Source organism: Monodon monoceros, unplaced genomic scaffold, assembly GCF_005190385.1.
Source record: "Monodon monoceros isolate NGI ecotype Baffin Bay Population unplaced genomic scaffold, NGI_Narwhal_1 Super_Scaffold_13, whole genome shotgun sequence".
NCBI lineage: Eukaryota > Metazoa > Chordata > Mammalia > Artiodactyla > Monodontidae > Monodon > Monodon monoceros.
This window is the reverse complement of record NW_021703769.1, coordinates 79,616,967-79,635,544: the sequence shown is the minus strand read 5'-3', so window position 1 is coordinate 79,635,544 and position 18,578 is coordinate 79,616,967. Positions and strand designations below refer to the sequence as shown.

The following is an 18,578-nucleotide window of genomic DNA, read 5'->3' as shown; positions in this document are numbered from 1 at the left end:
ATGTGGACAGACACAGCCCCAGCTCCTGCTGTTTCTCATCCATGTCATCCCTCTCCCCCCCCCCCACCCCCCACCCCGCCCCCGCCGTAAGAGTAAGTTAATAGCTTAGACTTCGGGAGATAACCTAAGCTTTCAGAGTAAATCCATCCCTTTCTTCCACCTTAAGAGGTTGCCCTTCATACATGCAGTCATGTTACTGTCCCAGGAAAGCAGTCCGCTTTTGGATGTGTTTTGCCTGAGTCTGTGCTCAGCTGTGCCCACTTTCATGTGATGCCTGCTTTCACGAGATAGATGGTCTAATTAGCAGGGTCACCTTGCCCCCTCACCTGTCAAACAGTTTATACCTTTTTTTTTTCCTTTTTTTTTGAGTTTATATCCTTGAGCTACAAATCCCCTGGAGGCTCTGGACTGCCGAGATGTGAAGAATTCACCAGTGTCTCTCTACACTTAGTGCTAAAAGGGTATCAAGTGGAAAAACCTCCTACTACTCCCTGAAAGTAAAGGCCTCGTCTACCAGTAGTTCACACTTTATTGCTCCTGTCCTGTGCATATCCCATGAGCCACTGGGTGGCTAGAACTGGGCTAGAACCAAGGAGCTAAGAGAGAAAATCCCGGGCAAGGTTGGGGGAAATAGGTCACAGTGGCTGGGTGGTGAGGTCACAGAGAGGTTTGTCTGACCCGGACTACATAGGGGAGGGGCCTAGGAGGCAAAGCAGCCCCAGAGGTTCCCCAAGCCCAGGCAGGGGGCATGGTGTGGGAAAGGCAGCAGGGACAAAGGCCAGGGAGCTGAGTACAAGAGGCCAAGGGGCCCAGAGATTTGAGGGCAGGAGCAGTGAGGGGGCAGTCAGGATGGTGAGGAGAAGCCAGAAACGAAAGCTGCCAAAAGTCACCGGGCTCTGCAGACCGGAGGAGGGGCTCAGGGTGAGGGGGCAGGGGGCGAAGCAAAGGCCGCAAGATGGCAGCCAGAGATCAGGGGAGGGGTTATGTGGAGAAGTTGGACAGGGAACAAGGCAGACAAGGAAGGGTAAACCCACGGACCTAGAGAGAAAGATGGGAGGATTTGACAGCCCAGAGCCCCCAAGGTAGTGGTTAATAAGTAGTTAACAGAAGGAAGAGGCATGACCCTCATGGAACCCCTGTGCACCCCCTTCTCCTTGGGTAGGTGAAGCGGAGCTGCCCTTCATGTGGACCAGAGCCTGGGGGTGAAGAGAAGAAGGAGAGAGGAAACCCTGTATCTATTCAGTTGTTCCCCCCAGAGCTGGTGAGTCCTTGGGGGGGCGGGTTGGTGCTGAGAATAAAGGACTGGGGGCTGCTGAGGGGCCCGCATGACCCCTGCTTTCCCCCTCCTGCCCCCACAGGTGGAGCACATCATTTCATTCCTCCCAGTCAGAGATGTAGTCTCTCTAGGTCAGACCTGCCACTACTTCCACGAAGTGTGCGACTCTGAGGGCGTGTGGAGACGCATCTGTCACCGGCTCAGTCCTCGACTTCGAGAGCAGGGTTCTGGGGTCCAGCCCTGGAAGAGAGCTGCGATTCTGAACTGTACACCTTCCCGGGAACCTCTAGTTCTCTCTGCTTCTGTCCTACCTTATTCTGGGATCCCTCCTACTCCATAAAATTGCCTGATGACCTCAGTATTCCCAGCCAACCTTCCAGGGCCCCCTTCTCTGGAAGAAACTTGTTAGATTTAAACATACTCCAACAAGGACTTACTCCAAGTCTCTAAAGCTGCTCTCGGACAGACATTGTCACCCAGAGCCCCCATTCCTAGCATCCCTGCCAAGTTGCCCACCATATTCAAGCTCTTCCATATCTTACCTTGAGACATCCTCCTCTCCCAAAACCTGGAGTTTTCCCTCCTCTAAACCAGGATTTTTCAACCTTGTCACTGTTAAAACTTTGAGCCAAATAATTCTTTGCAGGGGGCAGGTGCTGTCCTTTGCATGGTAGGATGTTTAGCAACATCCCTGGCCTCTACCCACTAGACGCCAGTAGCACCTCCCCCAGTTCTGACAGCCAATGTCCCCCGAAGGACAAAAATCACCCCCAGGTTGAGAAATGTGCTCTAGTCCCCTCCCTTCCCAGGGAGCCCCTATCCAATAACTTCGTCTCACACAACGGAGATGAAGGGAGATGCAGATAGCAGATCCAGAGCTAGGGGTGTGGAAGGGTTACTGGCCTTTCCCAGTCATTCCTTTTCACACCTCTTTCTGCTTTTCTATGCATTCTTATATTTCCTTTGATGTCTCTGATGCAAGTTTGGACCAAAGAAGTGCTCACTTAGAAGCATGTGTGTGGCCCTGGGCTGAGGTGGGGCAGAGAACTTTAGTTCAGACATGGGGCATAATTTCAGATATCTTCTGAGCTTTCCACGTGCCCTTTGGAAGGGGTCTTTCCCCAGGCCTGGGGATGGAGAGGAGCTAAACACCCATCCATTGAGAAATCTAGCTTTCCCAAGCTCTGTTTCATCTCCCTTGTGCCTCCCCGACCCCTTAAACCTCCCTCTCCTTCCCTTCTGCAGACACGAAGGGCCTGTATTTCCAGGCATTTGGGGGCCGCCGCCGCTGTCTCAGCAAGAGTGTAGCCCCTGTGCTGGCCCATGGCTACCGCCGCTTCTTGCCCACCAAGGACCACGTCTTCATTCTTGATTACACGGGGACCATCTTCTTCCTGAAAAATGCCCTGGTCTCCTCCACCCTTGGCCAGAAGCGGGCCTGCTGCTATGTTGTGTTGTGTCACGGAGCCAAGGATGTGAGTACAAGGACCCCAGCAGCTGAGACCCCACCTCTTTTCCGGGAACCCAGGGCCCACACCAGTCCTGAGGTGGCACCCTTAGGACAGCCGCCCTCCGATACCAGGAACTGGAAACCAAGTTCGCCTTTCTCAGCCCTGGACCCAAGTATCTCATCTCCCACCCCAGGATCCAGCTGCCCCAGCCTCATCCCACTGCAAGGCTGGAGATCCTGGACACCTTTGTCTTTTCCTACAGTTTGCCTCGGACCCGAGAGGTGACACAATTTACCGTAAATACCTCTATGTGTTGGCCACTCGGGAGCAGCCGGGAGTGGTGGACACAGCCCACAGCCAGTCCTGCGACTGTGTTGAGGTCTACCTGCAGTCCAGCGGGCAGCGGGTCTTCAAGATCACCTTCCACCACGCCATGAGCTTCAAACAGATGGTGCTGGTTGGTCTGGAGACCCAGCGGACCCTGCTGCTCCTCACAGGTGAGCCTTAGTTAGAGCAGTGGTTTGCAAACTGTTTCCTGAAGCTTCTTCAGGACCCCTGCAGTGGAAACTTTGGACCGCCAGGGAATTCCCCGCTTCTGAACTTCTTAATGCTAGGCAGGGCCCTGAACCCCCAGACATCATTCTTCCCAGCACTCAAATTGGATTCCGCCAAATCCAACTGCTCGGTTTTCTCTGCACTCATCCCTCACACTGAAGAGCTCCCCTGGTTGATTTTCGGTGGTGAAGGCTGGAGGCTGGGGTACTTGAGGTCACTGCCCCCTTATTTCATCTCTACCCTTTTCCTTCCAGCCCCACTCTAGGGCAGCAAATGTCTCATGCTGTATGGCTTAGGGAGTCTCTTGGGAGGTTAATGTGGTTATTGGAGGGTCCCCTCCCCCACACAGTTGTTTGCCTCCCCGCCCCCTCCCCCAGAGGAAGGAAAGATCTACTCTTTGGTAGTGAATGAAGCCCAGCTGGACCAGCCACACTCCTATACAGGTCAGCTGACCTTGAGGAAGGTGTCCCATGACCTCCCTCACCTGCGTGTGGCCTGCATGGCTTCCAACCAGGGAAGTACTCTCTACATTACGGGTAAGAGCCACCTCCCTTCTTCTCCAGACCCCAGCCTTGGACAGACCTTCCAGATACAGAACCCTCCCTTATCCTTACTCCAGCTCTGTGGGGGACCCGTAGAGCATCCTAGTCAAAAGAGGTGTTTAAGCTCCCAGACATCATAGCTGGTGCATTTCTAGTGGGCGTGAGACTCCCCAGATCTTACATCTTTCATCCCAAGTAGGGCCTGCTCCCTAGGAAATGGGTGCCCAGAGCTGCTGAGCTGAGGGCTCCCAACCCCCCAGACCAGGGGGGAGTGTATTTTGAGGTGCATACCCCAGGGGTGTATCGAGATCTCTTTGGAACCCTTGAAGCCTTTGACCCCACGTACCAGCAGATGCCGCTTCCGGTCTCACTGCCTGCCAAGGTAGCATCCTGGGCTGGGGGGTTGGGGGCAGACCAGTGGGGGCGGGGCCTTAGGGGGCCCGCAAGGTACTGAAGGTCTGAAACAGGAGCAGGAATCAAATGATTGATCAGGGAGGGACAAGGGACCCAGGGAGAGGGGTGACCTAGAGGGCAAGACCAAAAGCGATCAGCTGGGTGTGGCAGGTTAGCAGTTGTGAGATACTGGAGCTCAGAGTTCCCCTGGAGACGACTGAAGGCCCACTTCTCCTTTCTACCTTACCTCCTAGGTCCTATTCTGTGCTCTTGGCTACAATCACCTTGGCCTGGTGGATGAATTTGGCCGAATCTTTATGCAGGGAAGTAACAGATATGGGCAGCTGGGAACCGGGGACAAAATGGACCGAGGGGAACCCACACAGGTGAGATTGCTTCCCAGCTACTCTCATCTTGCCCCCCTTCTTCTAATTCCCTGACCCCTGGATCTCTCCACATCTCTACTTTCCATAGAATCCACTTTCTACTCCCTAGGATGTTAAGCCAACCAGTTTGTAATGCCTGTGCTACTGTATCTCACCTGGGGTTGGCACCACGAGGTGCATTCTGTGTGGCTCATGCTACAAGTGCAGTAGGAGTTTAGTGAAGCAGGGAGACCTGGGTGGGCTGAAGTAACTCTAAGAGGTGAGATGTAAGCAGGGCCTAGTGGGTTAGATAGGATTCGGGTGGGTACAGGGAAAGGCATCCTATGTAATGGGGATGGGGACGAAGCTTGCACATCCCTGGGACAGTGGAAGGCCCGGCCTGACCAGAGCAGAGTGTGTTTTGGAACACAGTAGCTACGAGGTGGTATAGGTGTTTGTGAGCCTACAGAAGTATCGATTTGGGAAAGAGCCGTTGCGGGTTCTGGAGCAGGAGAAGGCAACCCCCTGGATGATGGAGAATGGGTCACGTGGCCAGAGGGCACAGTGAGAGGCCCACCGGGAGGCTGCTGAATGACACCAGCATTTGAGACAGGGGACTGGGGCTGGTACAGTGGCGGCGGGAACAGAGAGGAATGGAGACGTGAGGTGTAGTGAAAGAAAATGAACAGTCTCTGGAAACTGACTAGATATGAGGACAGTGGGGTAGGACAAAGGTGGCTCTGGCAATAGACATGGTAAACATGCCAGTGGGCGAGGAATGCTGGTTTGAGGAGAGAATGTGAATTTAGGCTTTTTCTTTGCAGTGAGAGTAAAACACTAAAGTCGAAATGTCTAGCTGGATTCCAAGTTGGAACAAGGTTGAAATGACACAAGTAGAGGCAGAGGGGCAAAGCTGGGTGGTCGCCATGATTGTGGGTGGAGGGACTGAAAGAGTTGTCTCAGAGAGAGAGAGACACACCCTCAAATGCCAAGTCTCACAGGCCACAGGCACAGCAAGTTTCACCCAGGAGGGGGTGGTGACAGTGATAGTGAAGGAATATGCTCCCTGACATGGAAGGATGGCTATGCCATATTTCTCAGTGAAAAAAAAAAAAATTCGTGAAATGGTTTACACAGCACAATCCCATCTTGGTTTAAAAATATACAACTTGCGTATATATATTTGCTGAGGCAACAGTGAGGAGGAATATGCAGCAAGATGTTAATAGTGGGTGGTGGGGCTTCCAGTGATTTTTAAATGAATTTTTGCTTGCCAGTATTTTACAATTTTCCTGTAATGGCCGTGAAATCACTTATCTATGTCTTCAAAAGTAAAGCGCTCACAGTCTCAGGAGCAAGCGTGCAGGAGAGGCCCTGGGATTTGGCTGCTGGGAGGTCCAGTGCCTTTGGAGAGGAGTCATAGTGTATTGGGGAGTGGGGAGTCTCAGGCGAGACTGGCTGTGGTGAGACCAAGAATGTGGTCCACTTCAGACTGATCACGTAGCCAGTCCTACTGCCTAAAAGACGGAGGTAGGAAGCAGCAGAAATCAGGTGGAAATGTTTTTCCAAAAGAGTGGCCATTTTGAAAGATAAAGATATGATGGACTGAAAATGCTAGAGACGGAAGGAAGGACGCAGTGGGAGGCAGGTCCTTCCAGGGGCCTAACCTGGAACTACACAGGGACAGGGAGGAAGGCTCTTCCTCCCCCGAGGCTGGAAGGCAGAATGAGAGACTGGACAGGCCCAGGCCTGGGGGATGAGATCAGGGAGCAGATAGCAGGCCCTGGCCTCAGGCAAGAGGCCTGTTCTCCAGGGAGCCGAGAGGAGGAACCAACAGCCGTGCTAGCGCCCCTGTGGTCAGACTGGGGCTGCAGGAGAACCAAGGAGGAGTGATAGCTGCCAGTCTGCAGTCGGCAGGGCGGACCTCGTTGGGGAGGGGGAGGGTACTCTGGGGCCCACCTCCTCCCTCCCCCTAGCTTCCCTAGGGGAAGCTGTCACCCTTCTCCAACCCGGCCCCTCCCCACGGTGCCTTGGTGTTCCCCACTTAGGGACCCTGCCCTGTGTTCTCAGGTACGTTATCTGCAGCAGCGCCCCGTCGCCCTGTGGTGTGGCCTCAACCACTCCCTGGTGCTGAGCCAGTGCTCAGACTTCAGCAAGGAGCTGCTGGGCTGTGGATGTGGGGCCAGAGGCCGCCTGCCAGGCTGGCCTAGGGGAAGTGCCTCCTTCGTTAAACTCCACATCAAGGTCAGAGCAGGGTCCAGGGAGCGGGCGTCCAGGGAGGGCCAGAGCAGTAGAGCCCACAGGACTGTAGCTGGGGCTCCCACAGGGACCCAGGGACCCCATCTTCCAGCACCACCCACCGCCCTTTCCTGCCACGTACCATGGCTCCTGGCTCTCTCCCTGAGCTGCCCCTGCTGGCCCGCTCCTACCTCACACAACCTTGGGGCTCAGCCAGCCAGCTCACTTGCTGGCTCAGGGCTGGTCTGAGCAGGACAAACACAACAGCTGGGGCTTCCTGGGAACCCCTTCCTGGGGCCCCACTCAGCCACTCCCCCTCTGTCTCTCCTCCAAGGTCCCTTTGTATGCCAGCTCCCTCTGTCCTACCAGAGAGTGCCTCTACATGCTGTCCGGCCATGACATCGAGCACCATCCCACCTACCGGGACCTACCAGCCAGCAGGGTGGTGGGGACCCCCAAGCCCAGCCTGGGGGCCGAAGCAGCCCAGGACCCTGAGGGGGTGGCGGCCCAGGCCTGTGAGCTGTACCTCGGCCAGATCCACAGCTGCCCCACATTGCAGGAATGCATGGAAACGACGAAGGTGATCGTGGGCTGGATGCCCTTGATGGCTACACAGGAGGATTTCTTCTGGGAGGCCCTGGACATGCTGCAGAGGGCTTTTGGAGGGGTTGGCCAAGGCCCCTCAACCCCTGACAGCTGACCCCCCTCTCCTGGTCTCACCCCTGCAGGGAGGGTCTGGCCCTGGGCCAGGGGCTAAGGAGAGGTGGAATGACAGCAATGAATGCTGCGCGTGGGGAGGGGGATGCAGTGGGCTAGGGCCTGCTAGACATGTCAGGGTGGGACTGTTTTGTAAAATGTTCAGGGAGCTGCCCAGGAGGGGCCCCCAACCTGACATGGACAAAAGATTTGATGGACAAATAGAATAAAAGGCTGATTGAGGCCCGGTTTGTAACCCTGGGGCCTGGGAGGAACGCGGGGTGGGGTGCGGGGGGAGGGGTGGGCAGGCAGAGTGGACGCAGCCCAGGCTGTCAGTTGCTGCAGAGCTGACAGCACCTGGATCCTTCAGCTTCCTTCTCCCTCCAACGCCAAGACCCGATGCCTACTTGGTTCCATCACTTGGATCCTCCGTCCATCAGGCTGAGAAAGGCGCTTCCTCTGAGTTCAGGATGCTTCCTACCCATTTCCCTTCATCCCTGTGAAGCCAACCCCCCCACCCCCCCCTCCTGTTTCCCTTCCAGATCTGATCTCACATGTTGTCCTTTCCCTTACTTTCTACTCCATCCTCCTCTTCCTCAATAAGGAAGACACTCCCTTTACCCACAGAGCATGCCTCCCTGCCCCCACCCATACCTCCAAATATTTGGGAGAGAAGATGGGTGAGCAGAATTCTTCCTCCGTGGCCTAGTCTGGCCCGGGTATGGAGAGGACAGTAGACATTTGAAGTGGAAAATAAACTGGAGCAGAGGGTGGTCAGGAAGTGGGTAAGTGATTAGAGGTTGGGAGTCCAGGGAAGGACTTCCTCTGGGTGCTGAGGAAGCAGGAATGGGGAGGATCACAGGTGGGCTGGAGAGTCCTCAGGAAGGACCCGAGGCTGTGTTGGAAGGATGCTCGGGCACTGGACAGAGTGGGCTTGCAGATGACGTTACTGGACTGCCTGGATTATGCTGAGAGTCTGATGCTCCCTCTGCCCTTCATTGCTCCACCCCCGCTCCCACACTGGGTCAGTATTTATGTGTCCTGGACCTAGAGAGGCCCCTGGAATCGCCACCGTCCCGGCTCTTCTCTCCCTGTCCCGCCTTCCCTGCCGCCCGCCCCACTGGCCAGTCCCCACGCCCACACGCCCAAGGCTGCCTCATCTGGCACTGATTATCCCCGCTGCCGCTGCGCCGCCGCTGCTGCTACACTCAGCTGCCTCTGTCTTGAGGACTCCAGTGCCTCTCCCTCGGGCCATGCTGCCTACTACCACAGCCTCCCTCTTGGGGCCCCTCCTCACTGCCTGGGCTCTGCTGCTGCCTTTCACCCAGGGCCAGAGCCCCAACTACACCAGGTAGGTCTCTCGGCACCTTCCAGATGGCTTGAGTTAACTTCAGATCCCTGATTCCTGGGGGGCTATGCCTGTGGAGCTTGTAGATTCTTTTGCTAACACGCCACCCGCGCAGATCTCCCACAGCCCTCACCCTTCTCTGGCCCCCAAGTCCTCCTTCGCTGCTGCAAGAGCACTGTCTCATGCGGTCACCACTGCTCCCCACTCCTCCACCCTCCGTCCTCTGCCCTCTAAGTCTCCCCACCTATCCAGACCCTTGGCCCCACCATGGAACCTGAGAGCACCAAGACCTTGAACTTGCCTGGTAGCTGTACATCTGGATTCCAGGAGGGAATCAGAGACTGTGGGGGGAAGAGGGGGCTGCAAGTGGGAGACGTGGGAGTCAGTCACCGCAGTAGTTAGCTGGAGCCGGAGCAGGGCAAAGGTTGGGAGCGCAAGGCCCTGGCTGCTGCTTCTCCCTCATCTCCCCGCCCCCTCACCCCCCCACCTCGAGGCTGTGTCCACATCTGGAAGTAGTTAGGCCGCTCCAGGCCCTGACTGCCAGGCAGGGTGAGGGGGGAGAATGATGGAGGGGGGCCGAGGAGGATTCCGGGAATTCCTGCTGGGGTGGGGGTGGGAACTCTGAGGGGCTGGAGGGACAGCCAAGTTGCTGGTCCCACTTTTTCCTGATTCCCTGCTGGAGTATTTCCCACCCCAGTCCCATCCCCGCTGACTGAGGCCGCCTCGAGTCCCTTGGGCCTCCCTCCCTCATCCCGCTGGCTGCCCTTTTGGCACCCCCATGCTTATTGCCCTACCCCAGTCCCTGCACTACTCCCCCACTCAGGCCTGACCTCTCTTCTGTTCTGCAGACCTGTGTTCCTGTGTGGAGGGGATGTGACTGGGGAGTCGGGTTACCTGGCAAGCGAGGGTTTCCCTAACCTCTACCCCGCCAATAAGGAGTGCGTCTGGACGATAACGGTGAGAAGGCCCCTCTGGCCGCCGTCCCCTTGTCCAAGTCTCCCCGAGGCCTGGGTCCAGGCAGCCAGAGGCCAGACTGCTAAGGGAACCCCCCTCCCGGCAAGCACCGCCGCTTCTCCCTGGGGAAGTCCCAGCCCCCTCCCCTCTGGTCACTGACAGCATCAGTGCCCACAGTAACACGTGGCAAGCATCCTCACACCTTAACTCAGAGCCTGCTTCTCCATTCCCACCTTCATCCCCATCCCCTCTGGTCTCTCCACAGACCTCAGGTCTTGTCCCCTGCACAAGCCACAAGCCCTCTGCTCTGCATCCTGATGGGGTCCCCTCTGCTTCAGGCCCAGTTTCTGTAGGAAATGCTTGGGGAAAAAGAGTCCCCTCTGCCTGGTTGTGTCCGGCCTGACTTTGCAGGTCCCCGACCCTGTCCCCACCATCAGGTCCCTGAGGGCCAGACTGTGTCCCTCTCCTTCCGAGTCTTTGACCTGGAGCTGCACCCATCCTGCCGTTATGACGCTCTGGAGGTCTTTGCCGGGCCTGGAACCTCAGGCCAGCGGCTCGGACGCTTCTGCGGGACCTTCCGGCCAGCACCCTTAGTCGCCCCCGGCAACCAGGTGACCCTGAGGATGACATCGGACGAGGGCACGGGAGGACGAGGCTTCCTGCTCTGGTACAGCGGGCGGGCCACCTCAGGCACTGGTGAGACCTCCCTCACCTCCGCCGTCCCCCTCTCCTGGCCCCGCCCCCGGCGCAGGCCCCACCCCAGCCTTAACCTCCACCCCAAGAGCCTGGGACCCCCATTATCTCCCTTACCCTTTTTCCTCACTAACCGCCCCTTCAGTCCCTCCTCCCCGTCTTCTCTCCCCTCCTTCCCGCTCCCACCCCCCCCTCTTCCAGGCCCCCGCCCAGGCGCGAGGCGGAAATGGGTCACCGACCCGCGGGTGGAATGGGCGGCCTGGGGTTACTGGGACGGTGAGTAACTGCCCGCCCCCGTCCGCAATCGGGCTCCCTCAGACGGGCGCGAGGGGGCACCCCCGGGCTGGGGGACTAGGTTCCCCCGACCCGGAGCCCCCTACACCCAGCCCGGGGGCTCCCGATTGCGGTCCCATCACCTCCTCCTGGCGGCAGAAGTCTCCCCTAAAATGTTTAAGGAGGGACCTCCCCAAAGGAGCCTCGGGGCTGTGCCCCAATTTGAGGGTACCCTCATAACATGGGGACTCTCCAGCTGCGACGGGGACTTTTCTGCCGGGCCGGGGAGATGGGATCTTCCAGGGGAAGAGGAGCGATGTGGCCTCGCGATGTGGCTTCGCGATGTGGCCTCGGGTCAGGGGGAGGGGCAAGAAGGGAGCGTGTCCAGTCAATTCCTCCTCCCCCTACCACCGCCCGCCTGGGTGCCCGGCGGTCCAAGACTTACCCCTCCGCGGTCCAAGACCTCCCGGAGCCCCGCTCCTCCGAGCCCCATCTCTGCTAACCTACCCCCCTTCTTCCTCCCTCTCTTCTCGCCCCATCATCCCGAGACCCAGACATCTGAGCTTTCTGCACGGGCTCCCAGCCTAGAGTTCTCCTCCAGCTGACCGAGGGTCTCCACCGCCCCCCACCCCCACTCCTCTCTCCCCTCCCCAGAGCACCAATTTTGCGGGGGGCGGCTGGAGAAGGCCCAGGGAACCCTGACCACGCCCAACTGGCCCGAGTCCGATTACCCCCCGGGCATCAGCTGTTCCTGGCACATCATCGCGCCCCCGGACCAGGTACTGACCCCCTGCCCGGGCTGCCCTCGGGGACCCAGGCGGCGTCCTCCAGTATGCAGCCTGCAAAGATTTATTGAACATCTACAATGTCCCGAGCACTGAGCTTGCATGGTGGGCAGCAAAAACAGACCCAGACCTGCTTGCACCCAAACAAAAAATGTCAAATTACGACTGTGACGAACCTTACGAGAGCGAGGTACCCGATGCTCATATATAAACTGATTTGTGCGTGTGTGTGTGGCGGGGTGTGGGTGTGTGTGTAGTGGCGGTGGAGGTGGATTCTGGGTCTGTTCCTTGAGAATGAGCCAGGACTTGACCTTGCGGACTACGGCGACCGAGGCCACTGCAGGGCCCCCGTGGATGTGTGTGTTCCTCCGAGCTGTGGTGTGAATGCATTAAGAGGGGGGCTGGAGGGCACGCGGGAGGTGAGCGAGGAGGCCGCGGCGAGCGTCTCGGAGGCGGCGGCCGGGCGGAGGTGAGAGGCGAGAGCTCCGCTCCCTCGGCTGCCCGGGGTCCCACCGCGCAGCCTCCGCCTCTGCCCCGCCGCCAGGTGATCTCACTGACCTTCGGGAAGTTTGACCTGGAGCCCGACTCCTACTGCCGCTACGATTCGGTCAGCGTGTTCAACGGCGCCGTGAGCGACGACGCCAAGCGGCTGGGGAAGTTCTGCGGCGACACAGCCCCGGGGTGAGGGGGCGGCACCTGGGTGGGTGACGGCGTCCGGGAGTCTCCGCCGCGCCTGGTGCGGGAGCGGGGGGACAGCGCTGCTGGTGGGAGGGGCGGGGCTGAGCTGAAGCCGCAGGAGGCGAACCTGCCGGCCCCAAACGGGTGGGCGGAGCGGGTAGCGGCCCAGGCAGAAGACAAGGCTTGACGCCAGGCCTGGGGTCATTGGATGGAGAGGCGAGAGGGGCTTGCTATATCGGGAAGCTAACGCAGACAACCGAGGGGCAGAGGTGAAAAGGCCGCCGGCCTGGGTAGGGGGCAGGATGCGCTGCCCACCTGACACCTCCCCCAATGCCCCGCGCCCGCAGTCCCATCTCCTCCGAAGGGAACGAGCTCCTCGTCCAGTTCGTCTCGGACCTCAGCGTCACGGCCGACGGCTTCTCGGCCTCCTACAGGACCCTGCCGCGGGGCGCCACCGAAGGAGGGCCAGGCCCGGGCCCCAAGCCCGGAGTCGGGCCCAAAGTCAAGCCCGAAGTCCCACCTGAGGAGAAACCGAAGGCCGCGCCTAAGGCAGAGGCAACTCCGGTGGGCCCCGGTGAGTCTGGGAAGGCAGAGGAAGCGGCCGCAGGCTGAAGGGAGTTGTATCCGAGTTCCTTCCTGCGCTCATTCATTCATTCAATACAGCACCCACGGGTGCCGCCTCCGTGTTAATGGCTGGTACTGGGTGCTGGGACACGAAGCTGGATAGAGCTCTGAACAAGCTCAAAGCAATGAGGCTTTTGTGGGGAAAGTGGTCCTTCCTACCTGCTGGGTAGGTTACCCTCCACAAACAGTGCCCCCCTCCCCACCCCACCAGATGCACCCACTGTCTCCTGCCCAAAACAGTGCCGGCGGGCAGGCACCTTGCAGAGCCACTTCTGTAACAGCGACCTGGGTAAGCAGCCCCATCCCCCAGCCCTGCCCTTCCAGCTCCTCTAACCTCCCCTCCTGTCCCCAAAGCCCCCCTCCTTCTGGTTCCAGCCCTGCCCTGGCCTCCTGTCTCCTCACCTCTCCCTCTCTCTCCCACAGTGGTGACGGGAATGATGAAGTCCATGGTTCGGGGCCCAGGGGAGGGCCTCACAGTCACTGTCAGTCTCACTGGTGTTTACAAGACCGGAGGCCTGGACCTGCCCTCTCCCCCCACTGACACCTCCCTGAAGTTCTATGTGCCCTGCAAGCAGTGCCCCCCCATGAAGAAAGGTAACGGAGATGTGGGAAAATGTAGAGGGGGACTTAGCCTCATGAAAATGATGGAGGCAGTAGAATCTGAGGGACTGGGATGAGGGGGTACATCTATAAGGTCTCAGTTACACAAACTCTCAATCCCTTCCTCCTCTTCCCTAGGAATCAGTTATCTGCTGATGGGCCAGGTGGAAGAAAACAGAGGTCCGATCCTTCCTCCAGAGAGCTTTGTGGTTCTCTACCGGCCCACCCAGCACCAGATCCTCACCAACCTCAGCAAGAGGTGCCCCTCCAAGCCTGTTCAGGCTGCTGGATCCCAAGCCTGAGCCCAGGCCAGCCTCCGGACCCTGGCCCTAGGGACCCCTTTCTTATCCAAATAAATGTTTCTAGACTTGAGGAAGGGGTCACATGTCCATTTGTATGGTTTTGGTGCTCCTCTGGGGATTTGTTTTCATTCATTCATTAAACTCAACAGTTACTATACAGAAGAATGTAAGTCAAATCTTGTCACCCCTTTGCTCAAAATTCTCCCGTATTCTCAACACACACAGAAAATGCTAACTATGTGGAGGTGATGGATATGTAAATTAGCTTGATTGTGGTGATCTTTTCACAATGTCTACATATATCAAAACACCAAGTTGTACACCTTAAATATATACAATTTTTATATGTCAAAGATATCTCAATAAAGCTGTTTAAAAAAAAAGAAATTAAGGGAATTCCCTGGCAGTCCAGCACTTTCCCTGCTGAAGGCTGGGGTTCAATCCCTGGTTGGGGAACTAAGATCCTGCAAGCTGCCTGGGGCAGCCAAAAAGAAAAAAAAGAGGAATTAAAACAACTCTTCCATAGTTTCCCATCAGTCTCAGCATAAAATCCAAAGTCCTACTGTGGGCTCTAAGGCTCTAGGTGATCTGTGTCCTCCCTCCCACCTCATCTCATCTCTGAATATTGTCCCCCTTACAATCTCTTCCATCACACTGGCTCCTCGGCCATTTCTAGTACACACCTGCTTCCGGGCTTTGCCTTTGCTGTTCCCTCTATCCGGAATTCTCTTCCACAGACATCTCCTGGCTCACTTCCTAACTTCAGTGAGATCTCAGCTCAGAAGTTCATCCTAGTCACCCATTCATTTGTGCATTCCAAATGGCGGGCACTGTTTTCGGTGCTGAAAATACACAAAACAAAGTCGCTGCTCTTGTGGACAGGAGAGTAAATTCTACCTGAGCAGAGATAAACTAAAATAAACATGATGTCAAGTAGCTCTAGGAGTGCTCTGAAGAAAACAAAAGCATGATAAGAGGACAGGCAAAGGGAGATTCTACATTTGATAGGGTGCTTAGAGAAGGCTTTCAGGTAACTTTGTTTTGCTCCGCTGCTAACCAAATGCGTGAGATTCCTCACCTTGTCGAGGCTGTTTCCTCGTCTGTAAGGGGAGCTGAAGATTCTGAATACTAATTCCCTCTGCAAATATGAGTGATTTCAAATATGAGTTCCGTTCAGGAAGGAATCAAGAGAAGTGCCCTGGGCTACGAACCGAGTCCAACTGGGAGCAACCGCCAACTCGTACTACAGAAAACGGCTTTCGTTGCTTTGGAAGCGTCTAGGAGAACCTGGAACTGAAGTGGAGAAAGAGGGCTCCCTTGTGGGATGTGATTCTAGTGATTTGGACGGCCTCAGAGTGGGGAGGAAGGAACAATGCCTGACTCCCCTCCTCGCCCGGGCCCCTCCCCCCGACCTCGCCGCCCGACTTATTCCAGGATTAGCGTTCTAGCCAGAGACGCTCGTAAAGTTTTACGTCACTGGGATCAAGCCAATCACCTCTTTAGGTGCACCAATCGGTGTATACTTAGAGCTGAAACGAGGCCGCCCTGGCCAATGACAGAGGTCGTACGGCGGAAGAGCAGAAACGGTCTGCCGGGAAGATGGCAGCCCTGGTCCGGCCACAGGTTGATTGGCAGGTGCTGTGACCAGAGGTGAGCTTCGTAGCGTGAGCGGCCGTTCGGAGGCGGAAGCCCGAAGAAGCGCGGGCCCGAACTCAGGGGGGGATCGGAGGCACAGATACAGGTCTCGGGAGAGCAGGAGACGGAAAGGGCAACTCCGGAAGAGGGCGCGGAGGCCAGCGGAATTGGGCCGAAGAGAGGGGCGGGTGCCCTGGGAGGCCCGGAAGGGGCGGGGAGGGGCGGGGCTTATGGAGATCGGGAACTGGGGCTGAGGACTAGGGCCAGGGCTGGGAGCCGGGAGGGGCTGGGTTTACGGGGTGGGCGTGACCCTCGAGGTAGGGCTTGGGGGCGGGGCCTAAAGGGACCTGAGGCACAGCTGTGGAGAGGAAGGGTTTGGGGGGCCTGGGCCTGGCCTGCGGGGCCCTCATCTAGGGGGATTCCGAGGCGGCGGCGGCATCAGTCCAGGCCCTGCCCTACGATCTCATCCCGTTCCCTTTCGCCCCTCTCGCCCCTCGGCTTTATACTCCAGGCCCTGTCCCCTGAGCTCTGCCCTCCGATGTTCCACCGCCCAGAGCTTGCATGCGCCGTGGGGCGCCCCAGGACCAGGAGCTGGTGGGTCCGGGGGCTCCTGGGCGGGGGTCCCGGGGCGCCCCTCCTCCCTCGGGACCTGTTGTCCCGGTCCTCGTCTTTCCCCCGGATCTAGTATTCAGGGCGGACCAGCGGAGTGGATCTCGGCAGCTGCTGACCCTCTATAACCCCACGGGAGCAGCGCTTCGCTTCCGAGGTGATGGGGATGGGCGCTTCGTGCTAGGGATCTGGGGGCTGGCGGTAGAACACTGGGGAGCTGGGTGGGCTGGAGCAGTCAGATGAGTACGGTCGGATGTCCAGCCCTGGGGTAGAAGGCAGGGGGGACTCCATGGGCGGGGCTTGTGCAGGTTGTCTGAGGCAATAGTCGGTCTCTGTGTGCCTTTCCGCCTCAGTCCTGTGCACAGCACCTGCCAAATACACAGTGTTTGACGCGGAAGGATATGTGAAGCCTCAGTCCCGCATTGACATGTGAGTTGAGAGGGTGGGGAGGCTGATGGAAGCCAGGGGTCGCTGCCACCTTTCTCTGATTTACTGTGCCGTGACTTAAGCCTCAGACCAGGTCCTCTTCAACCTGTTTACCCCACCCTCTGTCTGTGTCCCTAAGGGAAAGTTTCCTGGGAGGGTGGGGCCTGGATCCTCTTGGATCACTGCCTCTCACTGCCCTTCAATGGGCCGCTCTCCTTTCTTGGGACCAGTGTGATTCGCCACGTGGCCCCCAATCCCAGCCACTATGACGTCCAGGACCGCTTCCGCATTGAGCTGTCTGAGGAGGGAACAGACGGCCGAGTGGTGGGGCGCAAGGACATCACCTCGGTTCTGAGGGCCCCAGCGTACCCCCTTGAGCTTCAGGGACAGCCTGACCCAACGCCGCACCCAGAGCCTCCTTCCTGGACAGCACCACCCACGGCTCAGCACTTCCCAGAGAGTGAGTTTAGGGATGGGAATTCTTGAGTTCTGTAAGGAGGGAGGACCTAGCATGACCCTAGAGATGAGCTCAGTTGGAGTTGAAGAGGTCTTCCGGTTCAGTCCTTTTTTTTTTTTTTTTTTTTTTCTTTTGGCTGTGCCTGGTGGCTTGCTGGATCTTAGTTCCCCAACCAGGGATCAAATCCAGGGTCCTGGCAGCGAAAGAGTGGAGTCCTAACCACTGGACCGCCAGGGAATTCCCTTCCGTTTCAGTTTTCTGCTTTTTGGTGGAAACATTTCTAGAAATTGAGATTTTATATCAGGTTAGGGAAAAAGCAGACTTTGCAGTTTCCTTGGTTTCTGGCCTCCACTTAAAGAGAAAAATTCTTCCTTTAGCTCTGACTTCAGTACTTCCCATCATGTGTCAGCTCAGTTCAGTTCAGTAAGAAACCGGGGGCTTCCCTGGTGGCAGTGGTTGAGAATCTGCCTACCAATGCAGGGTCCACGGGTTCGATCCCTTATCTGGGGAGATTCCCACACGCCACGGAGCAACTAAGCCTGTGCGCCACAACTACTGAGCCTGTGCTCTAGAGCCCGCGAACCACAGCTACTGAGCCCACGTGCCACAACTACTGAAGCGCGCGCACCTAGAGTCCGTGCTTCACAACAAGAGAAGCCACCGCAATGAGTAGCCCCCACTCACCGCAACTAGAGAAATCCCTCACGCAGCAACAAAGACCTGACGCAGCCAAAAATAAATAAATAAATTTATAAAAAATAAATAAATAATAAGAAACCGGGTTGAGCAATTATGTACCAAGTTGTGGGAGACAGAGGTCCCTGCCTGGCACACAGATACACAGGAGCCTGTAATCAAGGCAGAGTTGAGGAGAGAAAACAAATGATGAGGGACCAGAGGGGAGAGGGTTTCCTGAGGCTTTGGGAACGAAGGCTCCAGGGAGGAGAGGACACTTCCAATGTCCAACAGAAAGTGGGTACACCTTCCATCTTCAGCCTCCTCCCTGAAGGGTGTTGGGCTGGGCAGGAGTGGAGGCTAGAGATCCTGATGGGCCTTGTTTCCCAGACCCCCTCCCGCACCTGGCCACCAGCTCCTTCCTCCTCTTCTTGCTGATGGGCACAGTCTCTGTGGCCTTCCTGCTGCTGCCGCTCCAGGATGAACTTGGCAGCCAGCTGCCCCAAATCCTTCACGTCTCCCTGGGACAGAAGTTGGTGGCAGCCTACGTCTTGGGTGAGCACGGTGGTGGTAGGGGATCCGGGCCCGGAGAGAGGAGAGCGGGGGCTGGAAAGAGGGCGTACAGAGCCGGCGGGCTACACATAGGACCTTGCTCTTCCTCCCCTCTCCAGGCCTCCTGACCATGGTGTTCCTCCGGACCTGAGCTCCCTGCTCAACCTCCACGCCCCCTCCCCAGGCAGGGACGTGGACCTGGACGTGGACGTGAGACATTCACTGTGATGCTCATAACCTTGCCTCAACTCCTACTTCCTTCTTCCTGCCCGTCCCCTTCCCCCCAAAACCCAGGGATTTGTATTCATTTTCCAAGCTGAATAAAATAAATTTGTAAAATTGAACTGAGAAATGTAAGGAACATGCCCCTTTCTTCCCACTTCTCTCCTCCAGTTCCTCCTACTCCCAGGGGACCTCGAACATCGGGGAGCGAAGAGACCCAGTGAGGATT

The 18,578-nt window shown here is 57.3% G+C and overlaps 3 protein-coding genes and 1 long non-coding RNA gene across 8 annotated transcripts; 3 read left to right on the top strand and 1 right to left on the bottom strand.

Moving 5' to 3' along the window:
- Nucleotides 1-612: 612 nt before the first annotated feature.
- Nucleotides 613-7,779, top strand: FBXO24 (F-box protein 24). Its single transcript, XM_029221724.1, has 10 exons — nucleotides 613-921; nucleotides 1,163-1,261; nucleotides 1,359-1,542; nucleotides 2,522-2,751; nucleotides 2,990-3,224; nucleotides 3,660-3,818; nucleotides 4,085-4,206; nucleotides 4,472-4,603; nucleotides 6,653-6,826; nucleotides 7,155-7,779. The coding sequence occupies exons 1-10, from the start codon at nucleotides 850-852 to the stop codon at nucleotides 7,518-7,520; spliced, it is 1,773 nt and encodes a 590-aa protein (XP_029077557.1). The 5' UTR covers nucleotides 613-849; the 3' UTR covers nucleotides 7,521-7,779.
- A 278-nt stretch (nucleotides 7,780-8,057) lies between these two features.
- PCOLCE (procollagen C-endopeptidase enhancer) lies at nucleotides 8,058-13,930 on the top strand. 2 transcript variants are annotated; one of them, XM_029221781.1, is made up of 10 exons: nucleotides 8,058-8,867; nucleotides 9,713-9,821; nucleotides 10,256-10,514; nucleotides 10,713-10,787; nucleotides 11,439-11,563; nucleotides 12,114-12,250; nucleotides 12,595-12,821; nucleotides 13,083-13,160; nucleotides 13,295-13,465; nucleotides 13,610-13,930. In XM_029221781.1, the coding sequence occupies exons 1-10, from the start codon at nucleotides 8,551-8,553 to the stop codon at nucleotides 13,771-13,773; spliced, it is 1,662 nt and encodes a 553-aa protein (XP_029077614.1). In that variant the 5' UTR covers nucleotides 8,058-8,550; the 3' UTR covers nucleotides 13,774-13,930. The 2 variants fall into 2 exon arrangements, with proteins under 2 accessions (XP_029077614.1, XP_029077615.1); XM_029221782.1 differs by lacking the exon at nucleotides 10,713-10,787 and having other exon boundaries at nucleotides 8,063-8,867.
- Nucleotides 13,931-14,137: 207 nt separating this feature from the next.
- Nucleotides 14,138-15,412, bottom strand: LOC114894767. Of its 2 annotated transcripts, XR_003793306.1 has the most exons (4): nucleotides 15,269-15,412; nucleotides 14,852-15,066; nucleotides 14,457-14,615; nucleotides 14,176-14,248 (listed from the first exon to the last, which is right to left on the bottom strand). It is a non-coding gene; the product is annotated as an uncharacterized LOC114894767 (long non-coding RNA). The 2 variants fall into 2 exon arrangements; XR_003793305.1 differs by having other exon boundaries at nucleotides 14,138-14,615.
- MOSPD3 (motile sperm domain containing 3) lies at nucleotides 15,302-18,477 on the top strand. Of its 3 annotated transcripts, none has more exons than XM_029221784.1 (6): nucleotides 15,302-15,423; nucleotides 15,920-16,174; nucleotides 16,371-16,446; nucleotides 16,674-16,903; nucleotides 17,966-18,130; nucleotides 18,247-18,477. In XM_029221784.1, exons 2-6 carry the CDS (start codon nucleotides 15,970-15,972, stop codon nucleotides 18,276-18,278), a joined length of 708 nt encoding a protein of 235 aa, XP_029077617.1. In that variant the 5' UTR covers nucleotides 15,302-15,423; nucleotides 15,920-15,969; the 3' UTR covers nucleotides 18,279-18,477. The 3 variants fall into 3 exon arrangements, with proteins under 3 accessions (XP_029077617.1, XP_029077618.1, XP_029077616.1); XM_029221785.1 differs by lacking the exon at nucleotides 15,302-15,423 and adding an exon at nucleotides 15,475-15,514; XM_029221783.1 differs by lacking the exon at nucleotides 15,302-15,423 and having other exon boundaries at nucleotides 15,689-16,174; nucleotides 18,247-18,471.
- The last annotated feature ends 101 nt before the right edge of the window (nucleotides 18,478-18,578 follow it).

Excerpts from the sequence above, each read along its gene's own strand:
- MOSPD3 (XM_029221784.1), top strand. The coding sequence starts at position 15,970 with ATGCGCCGTGGGGCGCCCCAGGACCAGGAGCTGGTGGGTCCGGGGGCT. Across the intron at positions 16,904-17,965 it reads GGCTCAGCACTTCCCAGAGA|ACCCCCTCCCGCACCTGGCC; the intron begins GTGAGTTTAGGG and ends CTTGTTTCCCAG. Across the intron at positions 18,131-18,246 it reads GGTGGCAGCCTACGTCTTGG|GCCTCCTGACCATGGTGTTC; the intron begins GTGAGCACGGTG and ends TCCCCTCTCCAG.
- PCOLCE (XM_029221781.1), top strand. The coding sequence starts at position 8,551 with ATGTGTCCTGGACCTAGAGAGGCCCCTGGAATCGCCACCGTCCCGGCT. Across the intron at positions 11,564-12,113 it reads TCATCGCGCCCCCGGACCAG|GTGATCTCACTGACCTTCGG; the intron begins GTACTGACCCCC and ends CCCCGCCGCCAG. Across the intron at positions 12,822-13,082 it reads GGCAACTCCGGTGGGCCCCG|ATGCACCCACTGTCTCCTGC; the intron begins GTGAGTCTGGGA and ends CCACCCCACCAG.
- FBXO24 (XM_029221724.1), top strand. The coding sequence starts at position 850 with ATGGTGAGGAGAAGCCAGAAACGAAAGCTGCCAAAAGTCACCGGGCTC. Across the intron at positions 1,543-2,521 it reads GAGAGCTGCGATTCTGAACT|ACACGAAGGGCCTGTATTTC; the intron begins GTACACCTTCCC and ends TCCCTTCTGCAG. Across the intron at positions 2,752-2,989 it reads TGTGTCACGGAGCCAAGGAT|TTTGCCTCGGACCCGAGAGG; the intron begins GTGAGTACAAGG and ends CTTTTCCTACAG.